The sequence below is a fragment of the Camponotus vicinus genome, unplaced genomic scaffold (genome assembly GCF_025532165.1).
Source record: "Camponotus vicinus isolate PSW18456_S1 unplaced genomic scaffold, iyCamVici1.0 SCAF_10, whole genome shotgun sequence".
Classification (NCBI taxonomy): domain Eukaryota; kingdom Metazoa; phylum Arthropoda; class Insecta; order Hymenoptera; family Formicidae; genus Camponotus; species Camponotus vicinus.
In genome coordinates, this window is record NW_028141946.1 from 17,721,975 (window position 1) to 17,747,450 (window position 25,476).

Below are 25,476 nucleotides of genomic sequence, written 5' to 3' on the forward strand. Positions count from 1 at the left end.
GATGTCGGCGGACCCAGATGTTTCGAATGCGTGTTTATTCATGAGCGTCGTGTGACGTTCGTGAAATGACGCTCGCAGAAATGGAAAAGTTGTAAAAGCGATTACAGTCGTAACCGAGGAACGATATGATTACGTTACATTAGGAGGGAGGGAAATCATTTTATTCGAGAGGGAGGATATTAATAAATAAATTCGAGTTAAAACGTGAAAGGAGCAACTTTTGGAGTAATGGACGTTTCGACGTAAACGCTCATTTCGATGCTGATGGCCCCTGTTTATTCATACGCCGTATTTGCATTCTCACTTTAGCTTACGTTACGTTCAGTTTACGCGGCTGACTGATGAAACAATTTGTAATAAACTTTTTTTTCATACGACTTTTCAAACCACCAACGTGTTTAAGGATGAAAAAAAAAAGTTTCACGCGAATTTTATTAAACGGGAGATTGACGTTAGATGATATTATTGAATATTGATGCGACGTGATGTATTCAAGTTTTTGCCGAAATGGATCTGACGGGACATTTATCAAATGTAAAGCGATAATATGATTGATTCGAACGTCGAGTCATTTACATGCGAGTCTACTCACCCGTGGTTCTCCCTGAGCGCGCCGGCAGAATGGCAACAGATAAAAGGATTAAATATCTGGAAAGCAAATAGAGTGCGAATAAAATACGCGAAGATTGAAAATACTTCAACTCGACGACTTTTCCTCTTGCAAAACTTTCGTATCAAAATGTTATTTTACCAAAGCATCACGATACATATTTAATCAACATGTTTGACTAATTCCATGTATTTTGCAAATTTTTCTATAAACATGTATATCAATAATTCAAGATTCAAAAAAATGTTTTGTAAAATATCAGCAAATTTTACAATAGTAATATTTTTTAGCAGGTTTAGGTTGCATTGTCGAATATTAATCAATGCGGTGGATAAATACGATTCTCGATATTATATTTCTGTGAGAAATGAATTTTTCACAGTTGAACTTTATATCAAGTGTCATTAGTCTTAACAAGGATAAGCTTTCTTTCTAAATTTCATTAACAATTCAGACATAAATTCTGTCTTTATTCAGATTGATCAAGTACGACATGGTACTTGCTAATCATTTATCTACCTTTGATTAATTTTTCGCAGGGAATTGTTGCAGGAATATTTTTCGAAGGGACTCTAATTTTCTCTCGTAAGGTCTATTCGAAATTAATCGGAACAAAGTTATAGCTTTTGCTCCCCGTGCAACTATCTTTCTTAGATTCGACACTCCGCCATCTGCGACTGAAGGGTCGCGCGTCAGATCGGAAACACCCTGCATAATATAAAGAAGCAAACTTTAAGATTATCAGACTCTTTTTCTCGCCTATATCAACGCACGCCAGTCAAGTAGGTCACTTTTTGCCCGCGGGTATTATAAGAAAATAGCTCGTGCGAGAGGAATAACTTTGCCGTTATATCACTTTCCCCGAGTACGTCGAACAATTATACAGGTATATAGGGTTAGGTCGGGGCGGGGCGGGGGCGGGGGGGGGGGGGGGGACTTGCGAGATAAAAGTCGAGAGGCATTGTCGAGGTAAACTTGACGCAAACAAGAGGCCACGGGGCCCCCCGCGCAACCTCTCATCGTTACATAATTAAAAACTCCCCGAGCTCGTTTCCCGGCCCGTTTCTGACACTTAATCAAACGGATACGGTTATACCAACTTTCTTGATTAAATCCCAACCCCCTCCTCCCTCTCTCTCTCTCTCTCTCTCTTTCGTGACGCACGGCAACGATTCTGTAAGAGCTAAATGGTACCCGCTCGGGAGCCGCAAAGAGAAAAAAGGAGGGCTCGCACACCCCCGCGTGCGTCGAATATGAAGGAAGGGCCACCCTCGCAGCGATAAATCGAACCTAATAAGGCCGGGCGCGAGTCCGAGAGCCATCCCCGGCCGTGATTTAACACGTTGCGCGAGGGGGATGAGGGGGACGAGGGGGGAGGGGGAAGGGAATTTGGAAAATGCGCTCTCGCAGCTTACCCGAGGGGCGGCGGTTTCGGTAGCTCCTTGTCGAAGCCCTGCTTGCCGAGCAGCCAGTAGGTCGGCATCTTGCCTTTGCCCTTGACGTCGGTCGGCCCGCGGTATTCGATGTGGTATCCGCCGACCTGTGTCAATCGATCCATCGTCGCCTGGCTGAGATGGATACGCCACGGCGCCCCGGTCGACTCCATCCTCGAGGCGGTGTTCACCGTGTCGCCGAACAGGCAGTAACGCGGCATCGTTAGACCTACCACCCCGGCGCAGCACGGGCCTGCGGAGGGAGATGGGGGTGAAGGGGGTGAAGGCGGTAAATTCCTTCTCTTAATGCGCTTTAGAGAAGCTTGTCATCTCGTGCGAAATTGCCGATAAAGCGGAAGCACGAGTCTTAATTCGGCGTAGTTTGTATTCAAATTTACCATCTCTCTCTCTCTCTCTCTCTCTCTCTCTCTCTCTCTTTCTTTCTTTAACACACACATATACAAATTTAATGGAAAATTAACAGCGAGAGGCTTTAATCGATTATTTCATCGCTTGCTTTCGCTGCAAAATTTTCTATCTGGATACGTAAACACGATATTTATATTAATTAAGGGATTAATTGATGAGACTGCGGCTCTTCCTCAAAGTTATTATTTATGTATGTGTATATATGTACACACACACACACACACACACACAAATATTTATGGTGCAAACTCTTTCTCTGGAATATCCTGGAATTTCTTCGATAAGACGTTTCCAAGATAAACAAGATAGTGAGAATCGTAACAATGTTAAAAATCTGGGTTGCAGTATCGCAAGCACGTCGTGGTAGATATTGAGCAGAATAAGAGAAATAAACAAGTTACTAGATACAGTGTATATCGCTAAGATTTGATCGCGATGCAGGAAAAAGAATAATTAATTTAACACAATTTTGACTTCTTTTAGAAAATAAAGTGTAGTGAAAATGAAATGGTTGTTCTCATAAAAGATATACTCATAAAAGATATAGCTCTTTGAAAAAAGAATATTCAAGAAGAATATTCAACATAAAATAAAAAATAAAAGATATAGCTCTTTGAGAAAAGAATATTCAAGAAGAATATTCAACATAAAATAAGAAATAAAAAATAGAATAAATATATTCAAAAATAATTTTCTCTAAATTATTGCACCTTTCGCGAGAGACTTATATTATTGATCAAAAGTATTGCATCATTTATGGAAACAAGCTAATTGTCATTTTAAGGAACAAAATATACGAATATTATCAAATTGTGTTTTATTATTGTTATTTTTCTATTTTAATATCGTAAGAATTAAAAAATTAAAAAATTATGACAAATAATAACAGAAATATTAAATTTCTGATTTTTCGAAAAATCTCCCTTTGCTTTCAATATCAAACATACTTTTAATATTCTTGACAATAATCTTTTTAAAGTTATTATCGATATTTGATCTCAATTTAATCACAATTGTTGAGGAGAGAAAGATAACATATTATGTAACGTATATTATGTATTGACGTATAGAAACTATTTATAACGCGAAAATTGTATTCAAAAGCATAATATAACGTATGTTAAATAATATCAAAACAAGTATTAAAATACTTGTATATTAATTCAAAAATTATAAATTATAAATATTCATTAAAAAAAAAATAGATAATTCATACTTTTCATATTTTATACAAACACGAGCAAAACAGCTGGAGGGAACAGAAAATAAAAAATTATTTACATTAATCATTTACTCGCGTCTGCGTTTTTTGGAGGATGAGATGCGATACTTTTGACCGGTACTGTAGCTTCGATTGTATGGAAATTATTTAAAGAATTCGAGGGAAGAGAGCTAACCCGTATGAAGACCGATGCGTAGCCTGAGCGGCGTGTCCGGAAGATGTTTCAACTTGAATTTTCCACTCTGATGTAACAGGTCAAGCGCCATGGTTGCCACTTGGCTTGCGTGATCCGGTATTCTCACAGGACATCCGCCTACGACCATATAGGCGTCTCCGATAGTTTCCACCTATGTCATTCGAATAGGCATTCTGTAATATCGGAATCCGGAATATGCTCCGACAAGAAACAGTCCTTGACGCGTTACGTATATGCCTTACGTTAACATTGCATAACAACTCGCATTTACAACTAACTACAGTCGAGAAATATTTCCGGTAATTCAAGGAATTATTTACATTTCAAGAAATATGTTGCACAATGATACGTCGAAGCAATAATCAATATTTGCATCTCGGAAAAGATTGAATTTATAGAATTGCACTTTTCTCTCGTAATACTTGAAAATATTCGATTTCTGTAAATATGACTGATGTTTGCTACCCTTATTCAAAGCAATATTATTTTTTTGAACGTTGAATTAATTAATATAAAATATTATCATTTAAATATTATCATTTCTTTATTTTTTTATTAATTTTTTTCGTATCTAACGATGACGTAGCTATGAATTTATAACACATACACATATTTGCGAATAAAAAAATTTAATAAACTTGAATTTAATGAACTTTTTGAAACCATTAAATAAAAAATTTAATAAAAATTTCATCTACCTTGTAGACGGTGTACGCGTTAATCGTGTCGTCGAAGCAGGTGTAGAGATCGTTGAGAAGATCGACCACCTGAAAGGGCGTCGAGCGCGCGGATATCGTCGTGAAACCGACAATGTCCGAGAAATAAATCGTGACCTCGCGAAATTCTTCGGGATCGACGGGCATTCCGAGCTTCAGCTTTTCGGCGACCGTGCTGAAAATATCGAGCACCAAGTTCGCCGATTTATTTCAGACGAACGAATCGCAATAACTTTCTTCGTGTATCGACATTTTTCTTTTCCTTTTTTTTAATTTTTAAATAACATGAGACGATAAATTGAAATCGACAATAATATTAATAATATGTGATATATTATATATATAATATATATATGATATATATAAAATATAACATATATAAAATATAATATCGATATTAATTTTGTCAACCTTGATCGCATTATCTTTTCGCGAAATAGCGCGATCTGAGGTACATTGTTTACCTAGGTAACATTCTATTCAACAATTGCTCAGTTTTCTTCTTCTCCATATCAAGCTGTTCCGTACGCTCGCGAATGAGCTCCTCCAAATTGTTCGAGTACTTCTCAAGCATTTGGAACATCGTATCCACAAAGTTTACCTTTCTGGAAATAAAACGCGATATGTGTGACGGTGGAGCATTTTCGATTGTCGTCAGGAGATATTGTGTCAAGTTGGATAGCATCAAGTTAGAGAGGTCGAATTGGATAAACACTAATATTGATAAGACCAAAAGCCGAATAAAAAATTAAAAAGATAAGATAACAAGCGACACAAATATTGCTTTTTATTAATATAATTAAATTAAATTATATAAATTTAATTTTTTTAACTTTAATTTTAAATAAATTTACTTAAAAAGGTAATTTATTTAAAATTAAAAATTTTAATTTTAATTTTAATGTTTAATTTTTAATTACTTTTTTAAGTAAAAAGATAATTAAATTCATTCTATTTAAAAGAGAGAAAAAGGCGGAATCTATTCTAAAAGATATATCTCTCTTAATTATTTAATTCATCAACATATAAAATTTATACAACTATTAAATTTTTTAGTGCATGTGATATAATTCAGGAGAAATTATTATAAATGCTGATGCTATTGAAACATTATTAGATTTGTGAAAAATACACTTTAGCAGCTTTTGACTTCCCCCCAGCCACTATTTCTGCTCTAAGGACACAATGTGTCTCGAAGATTAAAGAGTGTCGAGCGAGATTTTACCTCCCGTGATTCAGCTTTTTGAAGAGATCGTGCACGTCATCAAAGTCTGGCCTCATTTCAGCAGTTTCCGCCCAGCATTGGCGCATGATGTTTATAGCTTCCGGTGGCGCAGCGCCCTTGCTGACCGACGGTCTGATCAGGGGTGGTGGCTTCATTACTTTCTCAATTATATCTGCGAGAGACACGCCTGATGTTTTTGATCCTCGGATTTAACATTAGCGACAGGATTTTAATATCGAATGCAGACGCAGATTGTAAGGCATCGGAGTTTCAAGTCTGCATCTTTGGATAATAAATGTCGACAAATCTGAGCAACTATAAAATCTTTCTTTTTGTATTTTTGCTCTAGTGATATTCTTTGTGCTGCTCGAGAAGACGCAAGGAATCAGCTGATTATTTTGTTTCTATTTTATTACGTGATTCCTGTTCATCTAAATTATTGTTGGTGAATTTCCTTCCAGGATCAACAGGTCGATTTATATTAAAAACGATTAAGATGTTAACAAGGATAAATTCACCTTTTCCCGAGACGCTTAATTAATTTCGGGGCATCCGCGATTAAAATTACAGGAAAGGAGGGATAGAAATCGCGCATTACCTTCCGGAGACAGGGCGAGCATACAAAATGGTTCACCGCGAACAACGACTTCCTGCATGATAATTCCGAAACTGTAAACATCCCCGGCCTGGGTTCCTCTTTTCCGCAGATTCGGATGCCTAAGCAGTTCCGGGGCGGTCCACAATAGGTCTATCCAACAATAAGTCGTCAGTTATTAACGAAATTCATAGCTGCTCGAGGGCTCCAGCGCTTAAATCAATTATCCTAATCCAATTTTCTAGAGTAACGAGTACGCCAGATTCACGGAATTCACTTTAACCCTGTTTAATTACTGCGAGGCACGCAGTCTGACTTTCGGTGAGGTTTTATATAATTTTCGGGATAATTGTGTTATAAAATTATGTTATTGGATAATTTTCACCATCAAGGTGGTTCTCTCCTTAATAATCTTATTTCGCTATTTCCTCTGGTTTACGTAAATAAATAAATAAATTTTTCTGGGCCGAGTGCGAATACTAAAGTTTGATAAGTATTAAACTTTACGTCTGAGGAGTTATGTAAGGATTATTATTTTCCTTATGCAATATTTTTCAAAAAAACTAAGAAGAACGATCCTGCAATATCGTTGTTATTTATTCAAGTTTTAATTAAAATGTTTCATGTTGGAGAAAAGATCGAATACTTACGTCGAAGAAAATATAATGAGGCGAAATAGAACAAACAAGGGAAACTTACCTCGAGCTGTTTTCACCGGTGGCACGATGTTTTGCGCCTCGTAAAATGCAGGCAGACCGTAATCGGTGACTTTTAAGACCCACCTCGCGTCGATCACGCAATTCCGCGACGTGAGGTAGCCGTGAACGCGTATCGGGGTCCCGTGAATGTATCTCATACCCTGAACATAAGTAATCGAGCTATCGTTAAATTACGACACGACTGCGAAATATCTCCCAGAAAATCCCGATTCCAGGAGGTATCGGTTAACCATTTAATAAATTTGTCGAAAGATTTGAAAAAATTCCAGATTCCCGAGCGTCTGGTGTAATAACTTTGACACCAAGTCCAATATTTTATCCTAACCTTTGTATAATTTTGATCGTATCAATTTACATGTATAAGTTGAATTTATGGTCAAAATTAATTTTATACATGTCTGTACATTTATATATTAAACATTTCTGAAATTGCTCTAAATCTTTTTAATCCCTTTTGAAATTTTTCCGGCGACAACCGGCGTCAAACCCAGAATGCGATTTTACTGACCCGCACGAGATCGGTGAGCAGGGATAATCTGAAGGACCAGTCGAGTTTAATCTCATCTTGAACGAGTACGTCCTCCAGGGAGCCCCTCGTGCAGTACTCCGACACTAGACAGGGCCTCGTAGGTTCGTTAAGGCATCCAATCAGGGGATTGAGATTCTCGTGTCGCAGCCCGTGGATCTGCCCAAAAGTGGAAAGTGGAGAGAAACTCGATCACAGATCTAACTCAGAGGAATGAATAAAAGGATGTGCGCCTTTACCGTGACCAGCACGTCCATGGCCTTGTTCTTCAGTTCGAACGTACCTTGAAAGGGTAGCTCCTTCAATTGAACCAAGTCACCCTAGTCAGAAATCACAGGACGGATCATTAACTCGGGCATTGATATCGGTGTTGTATGTCCGGTGGTATTGGAGCTTGCGAGCTATCGAGACTTGCGTAACGATTCGGAAAAGTTTGATGTCGCGTCGCGATATATATGATTGAAGGAGAAGCGAGAGAAATTAATTCACTTAGGGCTAATGCGTTTGAATCTTATCAATCTTCATTACGGGCGAAAGGTTCTTATCGGCCGCCGTCATATTGCGGAACTTGCGGCATTAATCAGCGTCTATATAAGAGACGCGGGTGTCTACGAGGCGCGAAAATGAATATCGATGTGTGCCACGGAATATATATCCTCGCATAATACCGCGCGTCATGTCAAGCGGAAGATTCTCGGAAGTGATCAAGGATGAAATTGTTTGCAAGGCGTATGATGTGCGACGTCGATAATGCCTTGAAAGCAAGGATTTTTCCCGTATAAGCTTTCCCAAAGCATTTTTGTTTCATTTTTCTTTTTATAAACATGCCGATCATTCATGTGTTTTAGCTCGCATATTATTTTAATTATTGTACATTATATATATTTAATATATTTATTTATGGTATATTTTTTTATTTTAGTTTTCATTAGATGTGAGATTAAATATGCCTACACAAAATATCCCAAAATCATCAAATATCTTCTTAAAAGTGAGACGATTTTTTTTGGAGTAAAAGGGATGATGATGAGGTATAATATAATTATTGAATACTTTTAAATTATAAAATAGTTGAAAAAAAAATTTTTTTCGCGAATTAAACTTTTTGAAGTTGAAAGATTAAAGAAACTACATTTTTTAGTTATTTTTATTTTAATAGAATTTTAATTAATTAGTTGTATATAAAGATATATAATGGGAAAAAATTAGAAAAATGATGCAAAAATGATAATTTCCTCGAAATATTCCCTAAAGAAATCATCTCTAAATCTGCCATTGAAAGGCTATTCAATAGTTTTGGAACACTCTATATAAATATAATATATAATAATAAAAAAATTCCAAAATAAAATATTAAATGTAAAGATTGTTCTCTAACAATTCCAAAAAATTCTAAAAAAATTCCAAAATAAAATATTAAACGTAAAGATTGTTCTCTAAAAATTCCAAAAAATTCTAAAAAAATTCCAAAATAAAATATTAAACGTAAAGATTGTTCTCTAAAAATCCTAAAAATTATCAATTTCTTTTGTCATCAAAGTAGATTAATTCATTAAAGTCGATCAACGTAGATTGAAGTCTGGAGGGAAGGTAACGAATCAAGAGGCGTTTTCGAAAAGGAAAGTCGCAACAAGATGACGCGAAAGCGCGTAAGTATATCCAGAATACAGTTGTTAGCCACACTGGGTATACTCACGTTGTACCTAGCACGTGGATCCTTGAAGAAGGTGTGCCTCGGCACGTTTCCGCCGGCGGCCTGCAAGTACGGCTTCAGGGAGTTGACGCTGCCGAGCTGGAGCAGGTCCGGCTTCTCGACCTCCGGTCCGCCGAACTCTTGCAACTGCTGCAGCCAGCAGCACAGCATCGCCTCGATGCCCTCGTCTACCTGAGAGCACGCGCGAGCCACGTGCGATTAAGATCGAGACTTTTTATTACAGGCTTGCTTTTACAGAATCGAAAAGGATCGAGTCAATTATCGATGCAACCTGATGATTGCTATCGAGAAGACTATCAACGCGATATATTCATGATGAGATGAAGAGAGTATATTTTTTTATCCGTTTTTTATAAATCTTACATTTTAATCGTATAATATAAGCAAGGAAATTTTACATTAATTTGTACAGGACGAATTATTTTTATTAATAAAAATAATTATTATTATTAATAAAAATAATTATTATTATTAATAAAAATAATTATTTTTATTAATCAAAATTTTGACATATATTATAAGCAAGGTAATTCCTAGATAATATATTCTTTTGAATTTTGAGATGCTCCTTTTGATTCCTGAAATATGCGATTTTAAAATATTGTGAAAATAATATTTTTTTTTATAGGAAAGGGAATTTAGTTTCAAAAATATGTTTTGAAGCTCATAATCCTTTTTACGATAAAGTAGTCGCAAGAGCAAAGCGTCTCTTCCTGCATCCTTACTCCTAAAAAAATTAATCTAATCCTAAATTCAATTTAAAATTAGAAGTAAATTTGAATTAGGTTAGTTCTTTAAGTAGGAGAGAGGGAAAGGGGCGGAGCCTCTCTCCTCGCCCACGCATATATTTAAATATTTATATTTTTTATTTTTAATGATAAATATTAATAAATCTTAATAAAGTATTCAAGGTACTTGATTTCACCACATGACGTTGAAGTAAATAATCAATAAGTTTATCTTTATTCACAGGAGTGACTAGAAATTCGTAAAATTACTATGCTATACTTATTTTGAAATTCCTAGCGAAACTAGGCAATAATTTTGAAACTGAAATTTTAGTATTGGCAGTGACACGATGACAAATAAATGTATATCTTTTACATAAGTCAAGATAAAAATGATCCATGTAAGCTAATGTAAAGTGTGCTACCGAAATTTTTTCGAAAAGCTGAACAATTATTTTCTGAAAATTCGGCATCCTTCAAACACGAGAGCTCGAGTATCGCTCTTTAAATATAAAAATTGCAACGTGTAAAAATTGTTGACGTTTAACTGGCATATAGTAATAATTAAAGCTCGTTCAGTGGTACAATTAAGCCCAATGAACTGGTGTCACGGTGACATTTAGCTTTTTATCGGATATTTCTTGCTACGTAAACCGATAATTTAGGAGTTTGACACGTATATAGCGATCGGTCTCGCGTGAAATATACGGTCCACATCAGGATTACAGCAACCCCTCTCGAATGAAATTGCGTCATATTAAGAGGAATTTTTCTCGCAAGAGGAAAAGTTAGTCGGCGATGCTAACACGATTTCACGATCCCGACTTGATGACAACCGTGAAAAATTGCTTTCATCTCGGTTATTAAGGTTTTGACGTTTGCAATAAAAAAGAAATACCGCGGAATTTTTTACAACGTAAACTTGCTGCCGCGAGTTTTTAGCGGGAGATCTTAATTCTCTCTCGAGATATTTCACGGAAGAACGATTAAAGATGTCGAATGAAAGAAAGCCAAGTATAAATCTACTAATATAATTTTTGTGCGAGGGTACTTTATATATATAATCTCTTTAGCAAAGTTGAGATTGAAAGCTGTCAAGAAAAAATTCCACTCACCGTTCTCGAATCTACTGGAGGCACTTGAGGAAAAACAAAGTCCGATGTCGTTAGGATGATTTTGTACGGGCCTTTGGACATCCTTTTCTTAAGCAATCGCTTCCTAAGCAAAGATATTCGTTCCAAATTATTAAATTTTTATATAAAAATTCTACAGTTATATATTAGAATTAATTCAATTGTGCACCAAATTTCATTTAGTATTTTATTCAACTTATTTAGCTTATTTATTTATTTCATTTACAAAATTATAAAAAATTTCGAGTATTTAAAAATATCAACGTTATATTTTATTAAAAAGAAGCTGGAAAATGACTTAATAATTCATCTCTTTTTTTATTTATATCATTTCTGTTAAATGTCACAGTGTTAAATAATTTTAAATTATAATTTAAGAAAAAACATAACTATTAATTAATTTTAGATTATTAGATTTATTTTAAATTGTACTCATGTAATATTTGGATTTATTTTAAATTGTAATTTCAAATATATTTATTAAATTATAACTTTAAATATATATCTGTTAAAAGAAAGTTGTGTTTATGTATTAGAGAAATAGAAAAAAAATATATATATATAAATAATATAATGCATAACATGATAAAGTGTGTTTACCGGACTATAATCCCGACGGCGATGGCGACAAAGGTGAACAGCAGCGACCCCAGAATAATAGCTACGATATGTGTGGTACGGAAAGACATGTCGGCCAAGCCATCTGTTAAATAATTAATGCACTGCATTAATCTTGACGGCATTTTATCGGGCGATATTTTCGGATTCGAGGGAGCCGTTTATCGATCCCGATCGGCGATGAAAGGTACGAAGGGAGAGAGCCTTTCTCCTTCGTATCTTTTCCCCCTTCCGCAATTACTCCGTCCTATTTTTGACAGTATCTCTTATGATCGTATCGATGGCGATCGTATCGTGTGTTTTATAGACGGAATCCGTTAAATAATAAATCAGTTTTTTAAAGTCATTTTCACGAGATACACATCACCTTAATTATCACGTTATTATTTATAGAAACTTGGAATATATCAGCGAAATTTCGTTTTTATAATTTAACGATATTGTGAAGAGAAGCTAAAATTATGTACAAGAATGATAACTATTGTGTGTTATTTTTATTGTTAACAATGCGAATGGATAAAATTGAATGAAATGTCGCGGTCAAGAGTGATTCCGACGCAAAAAGTGTGATAAAAAAAATGCAAAAAACTGCATTTGACATGAAAAAAAAATGTGTATATTTATTCATTCATACAACGATATTTTTTTTAATTTAAAGATTTTTCGAAAAAGTATTTTCGTTAGTTATATTTGCTACTCTTTCCTGTTTTCTTCGTTAATATTAAGATTTTCCTTGTGCAATCCGTTGTAACAAGAAGACAGAAATTACTTTCATAATTATCAAGCTAATTCACTTTTCAGAGTTTGTTCCATAATCTTCACTTTCCGCATATAACAAAATTAAAGCATCTTTCTGTTTTAACGAAACATTAAAATACTAGGCAATTAATTCAAAATTTTCAAGATGTAACTGAATTACCAGAATATTGCCTAGAATTAATTTATATCAAATATTATTTTTTTTTAATTAAAAATGATTCCCTTTCTTTTCAATTATTAAATTTCTAATTTCTATTAATTACTAGCGCGCAGATACCTAAATATCAAATCTTAATCTCAAGAAAAGTATAACAAGAAGACAGAAATTACTTTCATAATTATCAAGCTAATTCACTTTTCAGAGTTTGTTCCATAATCTTCACTTTCCGCATATAACAAAATTAAAGCATCTTTCTGTTTCAACGAAACATTAAAATACAATCAATTCAAAATTTTTAAGGTGTAACTGAATTACTAGAATATTGCCTAGAATTAATTTATATCAAATATTATTTTTTTTAATTAAAAATGATTCCCTTTCTTTTCAATTATTAAATTTCTAATTTCTATTAATTACCAGCGCGCAGATACCTAAATATCAAATCTTAATCTCAAGAAAAGTATAACAAGAAGACAGAAATTACTTTCATAATTATCAAGCTAATTCACTTTTCAGAGTTTATTCCATAATCTTCACTTTCCGCATATAACAAAATTAAAATATCTTTCTGTTTCAACGAAACATTAAAATACTAGGCAATTAATTCAACATTTTCAAGGTGTAACTGAATTACCAGAATATTGCCTAGAATTGATTTATATTAAATACTATTTTTTTAAATTAAAAATGATTCCCTTTCTTTTCAATTATTAAATTTCTAATTTATATTAATTACCAGCGCGCAGATATCTAAATATCAAATCTTAATCTCGAGAAAAGTATTCAAAAAGTTTCCTGATACCCGTTATTTACGCGATAAGATTATTGTAGGACTACAAGAACAAGATGTTGTCGTCGATAAATCTCCTGGGGACTCACCCGGACAATCGGCGTCGTCGTCGCAGGACGACAAGTCGGGCGACTCGAGGTTGTTGAGGAACGCCACCGCGCTGGGCGTCAGCTGCTGGACCAGCTGTCGCTGATAGCCGTTGACAACCGCGAGGATCGGCTGCCAGCCGACGTCGGTGCGCCAGTCCAGCAGGGCGTACGTGTACATTTTGTTGTTGTGGGCGTCGAGGCTGCTGTTGTCGCGCGTCAACACGATCAGCGATTCGTTCAATCGATCGAGCAACGACGGCGTCGCGTATCTCTGCGTGCCATTGAAGACCTTCCTCACGTCGTACCTGCGTCAACAAACCGTCTTTGCCTTTGCCTGTGCGAGACCCGTCCAGGCGACGACGCGGCGTCGCCGAGGACGATCCCCGTGAGTTAATCACGGGCCGAATTACACGGATCGACACCCGCGATTAATACGACCCGATGACTCGACAAGCGCGATTTGTATTATAATTCGGGATCGTCCAAGATGGAACTTTGAAATTACGCGACGTTATCTCGATTGAACGAGGGAAAAGCCCCTCTCCTCCCCCTCGATTAAGGTCGACTTGCTTGACCGATTCCTCGATAACGTATGCTTCATTCATTGAAGGATTGATGAGATTTTGGATATAAAATTGTTTCGTATTTTGCGAATAAATTAATCGGCAGTCTTGAAAATTTTAGGATCGAAAAAATAAACATTTTTGACAAACTTTATATCAGTCACAAGTACTTATCTTTGAGTAAAAATTTAGAATGCTTTTTAATACATGGACGTTATTTTTCCGCCCAACGCACGGATGTTTGAGACAATCGACGTGCCTCACCGGGACTATAAATACCGAGGTTATATATACTTCAAAGCTATCTAATCTTATTATGGGTTTTTATTCTTAAAGATGAAAGTCGATGTTTATCGGCTGATATTTTTTGCGAATATTCCGAGGATCTTTAGAAGCCTCTCTTAAAGGGATTTTCTACGCAGTGGAGTTCCCGCTATTATAAATCTTGTAGTATTTATATCCTTCCTCATCGAGTGCGCGAAAAAAAAATAAGCTCCAAAAATATTCTAAAGCGGGTGATTAATTATGTAATTTCGAGCGTTAATTAATTCACCAAGTCGACCACCGCTAGTCGAATTATTTTGCTGCAACCTGTTTGCAATTATAACATTTCTTGATTGCGATTGTCAATAATAATTGAGATTAACTAATGGGTTAGTTTGATGGCATATTGGTGACGATGATCAATACATATTCATGATGCATTTTCATGAATATTTTCAGGATATATATGAAAGAAATTCCGATGGATAATCAAGCATCTTCTTCGCGATTTTATTATATTTATTAGATCGCGGACAATGGGGTCTTCATATTTAAAAATCTAAGATATTGGAAAAAATTGGAATCTTAATATTTTATAATATTAATATTTAAAAAAATAATCAATCTTAATCTCGATATCGATTATATTTTATGAAAGACCTCAAATTTAAATATTTAAAAAAATTCTTACAACTTGACGTCAATTGTTTCTCATGTATTCATGTAATATCGTTAATGACACTGATGTGATGATAAGAAACAAATAAAAATCTTCTCCTTTCTTTATAAAATTAATTAATTCTTATTAAAAATAAAACGAGAAAAATGAATATGACATTATAATAGTTTTGTTAACTCTAGATTTCGAGATAAAATATATTTAACCATTTTAATAAAATAAAATAAATATTTAATTTAGTCAGTTTTACGGGAGAAATTAATATTAAAACTTAAACAATGTTCCTCGACTAATTTCCATGTCTTTATTAGACTCCAGGACTATATTATTCTGATAGGAATAGATAAATCCTTTTCATGTAATGGTACTAATCATGTAACTGATAGGATATTTACACAGTTAATAGACTATTTTTTTCCTTTTCAACATTCTATGCTAAAAAAGAAGCACCATGCAAAAATAATAATTATTTATATGATCTTTAGGCTCTCGTCATATCATGGAAATGACAAAATGACCATACATTACTTCTCAACCAACCACAGAGATTCATTATTCATGAATTACAGTAAGTGTGTAAGGGACTCGTGTGGGTTTTCTTACAACCGAAATAATGATGACGTGCTATCTTCATTAAGAAAGTAATTGCGTGTTTTTCAGAAGAAAAAGTCGCTTCATATATAATAAAAATTTACGCAACATCTTGAAAACGAAATGTAAAACGAAGCAAAAATTTTTAAAAATAACAGTAGCTTCACAAAAAAACAGATTTGTTCAACAAATAAAATAAATAAACAATATAATTTTCTGTTTCAATCATGTGCTCAATGTATGATACAAATCTAAATTTTTTGGACTCAAAAAATAATAAAATACTTCTCCAAAAAAGCTACATCAAAAATGAGAGCTAACAAAGAATTTCAAGTGTCCTATTCTTTTTTCTTAAATAAAAATCAATAAAAAATGACTATTTTAGAGGCTTTAAAATATATTTTCTACGTTTATTAGTATAATTAATTACCTCTGATCGAGCGATGCGACCGCGAGTAGATTTTCCATCGTGTTGCTGCTGAGATTCCTCGGCGGGAAGGAGCTTCGCCGGGCTTCCTCTACCTTTCGCACCCTCTTCTCATCGTTCTCCAGAGTCGCGTTCGGGCCGGCGCGAGTTACACTCGAGGTAGAAAAATTGGAAGACTGAGTAATCGCGGACTGGGCCAAGGTCGTCGGATCGATGGTCGGGAGCGAGCCGGGCGGCGGGTTCTCGTCTCTCGGAAGGAAGAGGTCGATATCCTCCGTGTGGATCATTAGGATGACGGAGTTCTGGATGTGGTTTTGCCACGCGATGTTCAGCTCGATCAGGACGCGGCTCGTCACCTCGTCAAGCAGCGGCAGGCAAAGTACCGTAGCTGGCGAGAAAAGAATCTTTGACTTGCGTGTTTAAATAACGCGAAAGATATGAGAGAACTATAGGCGAGAGTGAATATATAAATGATCTGGATAGGGTAGCAATTAAATTATATATATAATTATTTTAAAAATAAGTTGTTAAAATTTTTTAAATGTTAAACAATAAATAATTCCAAGTAATAACACTAAATAATATATATGTTATATATATGTTATATTATATAATATATATATTCATTATTTAATTATTTTAATCAATTATTTAATTAATTAATATATTCCTTATTTATATAAAAATCAGATTTTTAGTGATTTATGATTTTATGATTTGGCTGGAGAAGCTGAAATAAGTTGTTTCAATCTCTCTCCCAGGAGCTAAGTCTTTCGAGAGCTCTCTATTCAAAGGCGCATTATTTAGAAATTATACCTAAGTAAGTAAGCTTTACGGCAATTTAGTCTTCTTAATGAACAAAACTTAATTTATTAACGCAAGTTTGTGCCACGTGTCTAGTCGAAAATCTCGGCATTAAGGGATTAAATTGGCACTATAAACGCTACATATTGCGGATATATTCACGAAAATAACGCGTTTAATATCCATCTCTTTAATTGGGCAAAGCGACTTAATGAAACCCTTCGAAACGCTTTCTATGAATTGCCTATCTTTCCATGACTTTCGAGAAGAAAAATTAAATTCTGTGTCAAATAAATAAATGCCAATGGAAAAAATTCTCAAGTTCAAAAGAAGAATTTAATTTCTTTGTTTGCGAAAAATCGTATTTGTCTCTGATATTACTCGCTGTGTGCTTGATACGAACGAGAGGAGGAAGGAGAGGTTGAGGACGGATTTAAGGGTTGAAAGAGCGCGCTTTCGAACAAGAAAGGGGTAAGCTGCGGAAAATGATATATATCGGCTAACGACCGCCGAGTGACCAGTCGAGTGGCAATTAAACTTATAGCTCTTATACAATCTCATAAGCCGGAGTTTCGGAGGATCATCAAAGCCCGGGGGATTTTAATTAAAATGTTACATGAAATACCGGAGGCATAGCATACTGTGATGAGACTAATTAATATTAATTAACCGGAGACACACAGGCGCACTCCCTTCTTTGTGCAGCCCTAAAATGTACCTAGCGATGATGAAACAATTGGATCCCTTCGTTCGCAGGCAGAGTCATTATCATCGAGACCTTGTATCCCTTGTATTTACAAGAAACGACGCAGTGTGCTCGGTAAATAATTGCCTCTAGATCCCCGCAATAGGTCCTTACTTGGCTACGCCAGCGAAACGTGACGCGGTTGCCTCATTCATTAAATTGAAATTAATTAAAGCGAACTCTCTGATTACATCGTATCTTATACCGAGGTGTACACTCGCTCGAGGTTTCTGAAAGGAGCCATGTCACTCTATTACATGATTCATTTCATAAGGATACACTATTGGACGTAAATTGTCGCCAACTAGGATAAGTCAAGAAGTAGAGACACTTTTATTTTCCTGAAGAGCTGGCTGGCAACGCACTGAATTTCCAAGGATTTATCAAAACTTCAAAGTGTATTTGTGTTTTCAGTTCGGTTTGCGTTGTGTGGCTCGCTTTCATTGTGACTTTATGTCAATTTAAAATGAATGCTCCCAACTGCATTGTCCACTTGCAGTAAAGAAAAAATGCCACCAGTGATACGTTTTCTTTTCTCAGAGGGAGAAACCTGCGGAAATTATTCACAGAATGCAGCAGCAGAATAATAAGAGTTGTCTAAATCGTCGTTAAAAAGGGTTCAGACTTGTTTGATGCAGTTGGACAACGAAACACTCATTTAAAATTAATAAAATTATTACTAAAATTATTACATTAATAAAATTACAAACTACTACTCTGATCACACCTGAAAATTATGATAAGAGACATAAAAGAGTCAGTGTTGCCTGTTGAGGGAGCTAAAAAAAAATCCCTTTACTTCTCGACTCTAGTAAGGTGCTCGCTTTCTTCTGTTTTGGGTTGAGGCGCGACTCGCGACGGTTTGATGTCTTTTAAAATTTCAAGGAAGCTTCAATTCGCAACCCACGTAACCCGAGTGGTTTTCCCTTGCTCCTCATATATATTGCAATCGGGAAGAAATGGTTGCAGGCGAGTTTAAACCCGGCTGTTAAGCCCGTCTTATACGGCCGGGACTTAGTCTTTACTCAGGACGAAAAGATTTAGGAGAAGACGTCGTTAACTAGAACCCTCTATAAACATGTACCGCGTGTACGAGCAATCTCTGGGATTGCCTGTACTTTTATTCACCGGGAAATTTCGCTCTCTCGCTCTCGCAATTCCCATACGCAGAGCGAATAAAAGATTTATAAACAGCAGTAAATAGATTTCTGCTGAAATCCAATCCTCAAAGCGTGTAAACAGCAATAAGCTCGTCTGTATCGCGATCCTGCTACGTTCTCTGCGCTTTATTTGTTTTCAGTATAAATATTAAGCGGATTAATTTGCTCCTTCCTCTCTTCTTTTTTCATGGAGATGAGAGAAAAACGGACGCGTTTATTTTAATGACGGATGAGAATCTTTATGAGAAATCGATAATTTCAAATGATTAAATTTCTAAACGCGACTGTGAAAAATTGAAAGACCATTGATACTTTAATCTATTAGCGGAGGAAAGAATCGGCCCTGGATTGATCGAATTAAAGTCCTGTGTGAAGTCGCGACCCGAAACGAAAGAAACGTAATTAAAGGCTCGAGTCCCTTTTGAAGTGCATCAAAAGCAGATCGCAGTCAAACCGCGAAGCACTAGAATCGCACATAAATGCCGTCAATCACGAAATTACCAGGGCAAAAGGACAAAAGGAACGCGCGGTTGCTCTTTCCTCTCTTCCCGGAAGACGAAGCCATTTAATTTCGCCCCAACCCGATAGTTTCGACAGTTTGGGGCGGATGTAAGCGCCGGATAATGCTCGTGAGTTTCCGTGTAATGGGATTAGATGCACGTAGAAGTACTTACCTCGTCGGGAGACGCTGTTTACGGACTTGAGTATCCTGCGGATCTGCTCGAGGGTGGCGCGATGGGGTAGAATCAAGTGGTACCGCAGAATCACGCCGATCCTCCGAAACGTGCTGATCACGGCACGATCCAGGCTGGACCACGGCTCGCGATCTGCGACAGCAATTGACAATCGAGAGTCCCCCGCATCGTGCGACGTGACATTAAAATTCAATGACGCGCGACGCACTCGTATTTCAATAGACGGGGAATAGGACGCGTCTCGCAGCCCATTATCGCGGCCCGTCCGTATCGCTCGCGATTTCACGCTCGACGCTCTCGCAGTCGGGTTCAATTGTGACGTCAGAAGCGAAAGGCTATGCGTAATTTTCTCGTGTAATAGACGTTGCGATGATAAACGAGCTTTTTCGCACGCGTATCTCGATCGTGGATAGATCTCGTCCGATGGAGTCGACCGGCAAAACACGTAATTTCCTTTGTGAATCGCGAGTTAATAAACGTTGGAAAAATTTTAATCAACTGTCATCAAGTCCAGTTTTATCGAGAGTAAGGAATAAATTTTGCGAAATTAAATTTTGCGAAATTTTATTTTGTTATGAGAGAGAAGCGGGAAGGGAATTGTCGTCACGTTTTCAGGGCGATACGTTTCTACTGCAAGTCATGAATTTCTCATCTCGGTAGAGGTTTTCTCTCTTTCAATTTCCATAAATTATATTTGCAAGAATAATATTCCAAAGGTAATTTATCTTCCAGTAAATAACACAGAGATTACTTTTTATTACCCTTCATATTGTGAAACTTTTACTTTAAAATCAAACAGGGAGTGAAAAAACTTTGCATATTTCATTATTAAAACAAATATTAAAATGTAACGAGATCTACTTTATCTGTTTTTTTCACCGCCTGTTTAATGGTAGAATATATAACATTTATTACGATAATTATGATTCGAAAATTTACCTATGCCGATAATGGCCGCGGTCTTCCACTGCAAGTGCAGGAATATTTCCGCCACGGCATTAGCCATTGACGGCAATGACGGGGAAAGCCTGATGATCGACGATAGATCCCTCTCCTTTAAGTCTCTCTGGAACATGAGTGATCCTCTCAAATTTTAACGAGACGCTTTATTTTCGGTCTACCCGAAATCGATGCTATCCGAGAAGCAAAGGTCTTTGTAGAGAGAAATATTTGTAAAAATTATTGCATTGTATTTTTATTTCTTTTTTTTTCCTCTTATTTTTTAATCGCATCTTTCAATAGTAAACAAAACTCGAAATATCGACTCTCTTCAATATTATCACTTTATATATTAAACACGATTGTTAATTTGCCAAATCAATAAGTTTCCTCTTTGCTTTCATCTTTTAATTAAAAAACTACTTGTGAAAAGGTTAAATGTAACGGGTAGGAATGACGTTACGGAATTTAATTCCGTTTTCGATCAAGTCGAATCAACGAATATCTGAAAATGTACGTCAGATCCGTGTGATACGATGACACGACTGTCACCGTGGGAAATTTTCGTGAAAGATTCATGAGCAGATAAAGACGAGGTGCTCGTAGAGCGACAGTCTCGCAGAGCGAGTTGTACTTTATTGATGGCGAAATTTATAGGCGATTTTAGGGGAAATTTTCCAAAGCTCTACATTTTGAGAGAGCGTAAAACATTGTTATAGCTTGCGTTCGAGTCGGAAATGCGTAACTTATTCCGACATAACGGAAAATAAATACTCGAATCTAACTCAAACTCGCTGCTCGAGAACCGGAATTAAAATTGGCCCTTTCGGTGGAAGCAATTGCGCGACCTGAATATTACGTTACTCGATATTTATTGCGCGTAATTATTCACGGGTAGGCGAACTTATTCCGACTCTGCCCGCCGAAAAAGAAAAGGCCTGCCAAATAACGTCGCGCTACGCTTTACGGCTTGCAATAAACGCGGAATTTTGCACGTTTGATATCGCGGTGTTTTCCCTCGTCCGCATTCGATGACGGTCTTCATCTTCCGCATCGGAGCGTGGTACATTTATTCAACGATGCAAATAATTTAACGCCACCGGATCAAAGCGCGACATCGATAATCTGAAAAAAATACCCATCGGATTCTGCATACGAGGCAATTTGCATTGATTAAATTTCTCTGAAGTAAAAAACAGAACATGCCCCGATAAATGTCACTCGGACGTGATTCTCTCTATTTTACATTTATATAAATTAACATCGCGAATAATGATGGTCGAAATGCTGGAAATATTTGGATAAATTATTTGGATCCGGCTATTTGGATAAATTAGTGATTCGAGTCAATAATAATCAGACGCTCTTTTAGATAGCTTTTACTCCGACAAAAATTTGTATTATTGCAATTTTTTCGTATTAAACAAGAAAATTGCAATGAAATATTCGTGGCGAGTTTCGCAGAATTTTTATCTCCCGAAATATCGGAAACGTATCTTAATCGCAAACTATTATCGGTTCGACGCCTCCGATAATTGTACGAACTGTCATGATCACGTGATGCGTAAACGTGACAATACTCACCAACGAACACGTCTATGCGAGCGATGGTTTATTCCAGAGATACGTGAGTTTCTCTAGAAACAGCTATTTGGATAAACTAGTGATTCAACTCAATAATGATCATACGTGCCCTTAAAGAGCTTTTTATATTACTCTGACATAAAATTCTGTAAATCCTTATTATTACAATTTTCCTTTATTTCCGAAATTGCAGTGAAATAGCCTTATTCGCGTCAAGTTCCATGGAAGCTTTTGTTCCTCAAAATAGCGGAAATGTGTCTTAATTGCCAACTATCGTCGGTTCGACGCTTCCGATAATTGTACGAACTGTCACGACCACCACGGATAAACGCGATAACGCTTACCAACGAACGGGTCCACGTGAACCACGGTTTATTCTCGGGAATGCATGAATTGGTCTAGAAACAACTATTTAGATAAACCAGTGGTTCAATTTAATAATGATCAGACGCGCTTTTAGAAAATTTCTTATTATTTTGACATGAAATTTTGTAAATTTTTATTAATATAAATTTTTTTTCACTAGACAAGAAAATTGCAATGGAACAGTCTTATTCGTGTCAAATTTTCTGGAACCTTTTGTTTCTCGAAATAGCGCAAATGTATCTTAATTGCCAACTATCATGTCTAAATTGTACGAATCATAAAAAAACATAATAATACTTACTAACAAATAAATCTATGCGAGCAATGTTTGCAATGGTTTATTCCCAAAATTTGCAAGTTTGTCTAAAACCAGCCATTTGGCTAAACTAGTGATTCAAGTCAATAATAAGTTGGATGCACCTTTTTTAGAAAATTTCTCATTATTTGGACATAAAATTTTGTAAATTTTATTTATTAATATAATTATATTCTTTATTAATATAATTTTTTTTCACTAGATAAGGAAATTGCAATGGAACAGTCTTATTCGTGTCAAATTTTCTGGAACCTTTTGTTTCTCGAAATAGCGCAAATGTATCTGAATTGCCAACTATCATGTCTAAATTGTACGAATCATGAAAAACATAATAACACTCACTAGCGAACAAATCTATGCGAGCAATGTTTGCAATGGTTTATTCCCAAAATTTGCAAGTTTGTCTAAAACCAGCCATTTGGTTAAACTAGTGATTCGAGTCAATAATAAATCAGACGCATCTTTTTTAGAAAAATTCTCATTATTTGGACATAAAATTTTGTAAATTTTATTTATTAATATAATTATATTCTTTATTAATATAATTTTTTTTTAATAGATAAGGAAATTGCAATGGAACAGTCTTATTCGTGTTAAATTTTTTAGAACCTTTTGTTTCTCGAAATAGCGCAAATGTACCTTAATTGCCAACTATCGTCGGTTCGACGCTTCCGATAATTGTACGAACCACGAGAAAACATGATAACACTAACGAACAGATCCACGTGAGCAACGATTTACTCCTCAAGCGTGCGAATTTGTCTAGAAATAGCTATTTGGGTAAACTAGTGATCCAAGTCAATAATAAGTCGGATGCATTTTTTTAGAAAACTTTTCATTACTTTGACTTAAAATCTTGTAAATCTTTATTATTACAATTTTTTTATTAGACTTGGACATTGCAATAAAATGGCTTTATCCGTGTCAAATTTCATAGAACCTTTTGTTTCTCGAAATAACGGAAATTTATCTTAATTGCCAACCATCGCTTCCAATAATTGTACGAACCACCACAAGAAAATATGATAAGAAACTCATTAATAAATCCAGATTCACATGAGCAATGATTTATTTCCAGAGATGCGCGAATTTGTCTAGAATCTAAAAACTATTTAGATAAACTAGTGATTCAAATTAATAATAATCAGACGCGCTGGGACAACTTTTCGTTACTTTACGTAAAATTTTAGAAAACTTCATTAGTCCAATTTTCCTTTATCGGACAAGGAAATTGCAAATTGAAATAGCTTCATTTGTGGCAAGTTTCGCGGAAGCTTTTGCTTCTGGAAATACACGTACCTTAATCGCCAACTATCGATTCGACGGCTCCGATAATTGTGCCAACTGTCACGAGCACCAGTAAAGGCGAAAACACTTACCAACGGACAGGTCCACGTGAGCAATGGTTTATTTCCGAGATGGGCGAGTTTGGCGGCCACCTCGCAGATCGAGCTGTCGAGCTCGGCTATCACCGCCTTCGTGTTGCTCTCACCGACAGCGTGGATCAGCGCGCCGAGGCCCCCGGTTTCCGTCTCGCATGTCACTGGAAATTAATTAATTCCAACTATCAGTTCCTCGCGAGAGAACTCGTTCTTCTGCTTCGACAACTTGAGATGCACCGAGATGCACCGCAAGGAAGAAAGAAAAATAAAGGAGAGCGCAAGATATATTGATTGATGGTGCAATTTCCAAGGGAGAGTCCTTGGCTATCGAGATTCTAATAAGCTCGCCATCTCCCCCTATTCAAGGAACGAGCGATTCTCTCCTTTTCTCGCGTCTCGTTCATTGCAATTGATACCTAATAACATCGAACATCTCGCTTTGTTGTAGCTTCTTCTTGAAGAGGCTAGATTCCAGATACGTGTCTTGGCACAAATACGTGGTCGCCGGCGATTGTATCAGATATAATGGAAGCAGGCAACACGGAGAGCTCTATTAGAGCATCCCGGAGAGCATCTATGGGTCTCTTACTGATACTCGAGGATGGCCTTTCGCGCGAACCCGATCTTCCCTCGCGATCGCGTATCAGTTTTATGTCACGCGGATCGTATTTTATACCGGAAGCTCGTCGTCGGCGGTCGACTTGGCGTCCGTTATCCGAGCAAAGTTTCGTCATTTCCGCGAAACGCGCATTAGAACGAACAGAAACCCTCTTCGTCTGTCTCGACACTTGGCAGCCAAACATAATCGGTCGGGTCTTGATTCAAACACGTAATTGGATTATTGGACGGCGCGTGATTCATGCGCATGTAAATTTAGAGCCGCTTCTGATACCGCGTAACGGAAACGCGCGAATGATTACATTACGGTCGCTCGATACATATTATACGTATGATGGATATACGTAATATGTAATATCGCATATATATTCGGCGTGTGTACAGAGCGAGCACGGAGCGTTACATTAAAATTTAACATCGTATCTCCGGCGAACATACACGAGTGGGTATAATTAATTAACTCGCGGGAAAAACAACCGTCGCGTTACAATAGTAATTTGATTAATTGACGTGTTTGAGATTACAATCCGCACGGTGTTTCTCTTATCGCTAATTTCCGCCTATGGATTCTCGTGTATCATTTAATCAAAATATTATTATACATTGATTACCCGGCTTATCAATTTTCGAGTATTGTTTTATATTAAATAATCTCGATTCGCGATATTTTATGACAGATAT

The 25,476-nt window shown here is 36.2% G+C and overlaps 1 protein-coding gene across 1 annotated transcript in view; it reads right to left on the minus strand.

Moving 5' to 3' along the window:
* Positions 1–25,476, minus strand: part of LOC145960308 (retinal guanylyl cyclase 2) — a 57,088-nt gene that overhangs the window by 5,267 nt on the left and 26,345 nt on the right. The window contains exons 5-22 of the mRNA XM_083079666.1: positions 24,175–24,338; positions 20,530–20,656; positions 19,570–19,722; positions 16,190–16,574; positions 13,663–13,967; positions 11,847–11,949; positions 11,229–11,331; positions 9,368–9,556; positions 7,911–7,991; positions 7,654–7,830; positions 7,126–7,285; positions 6,430–6,579; positions 5,832–6,003; positions 5,071–5,211; positions 4,589–4,781; positions 3,870–4,041; positions 2,026–2,296; positions 593–604 (exon numbers count right to left, since the gene is read on the minus strand). Of these exons, the coding sequence (XP_082935792.1) occupies positions 593–604; positions 2,026–2,296; positions 3,870–4,041; positions 4,589–4,781; positions 5,071–5,211; positions 5,832–6,003; positions 6,430–6,579; positions 7,126–7,285; positions 7,654–7,830; positions 7,911–7,991; positions 9,368–9,556; positions 11,229–11,331; positions 11,847–11,949; positions 13,663–13,967; positions 16,190–16,574; positions 19,570–19,722; positions 20,530–20,656; positions 24,175–24,338 (3,058 nt within the window). The remainder of the gene's footprint in view (positions 1–592; positions 605–2,025; positions 2,297–3,869; positions 4,042–4,588; positions 4,782–5,070; positions 5,212–5,831; positions 6,004–6,429; positions 6,580–7,125; positions 7,286–7,653; positions 7,831–7,910; positions 7,992–9,367; positions 9,557–11,228; positions 11,332–11,846; positions 11,950–13,662; positions 13,968–16,189; positions 16,575–19,569; positions 19,723–20,529; positions 20,657–24,174; positions 24,339–25,476) is intronic.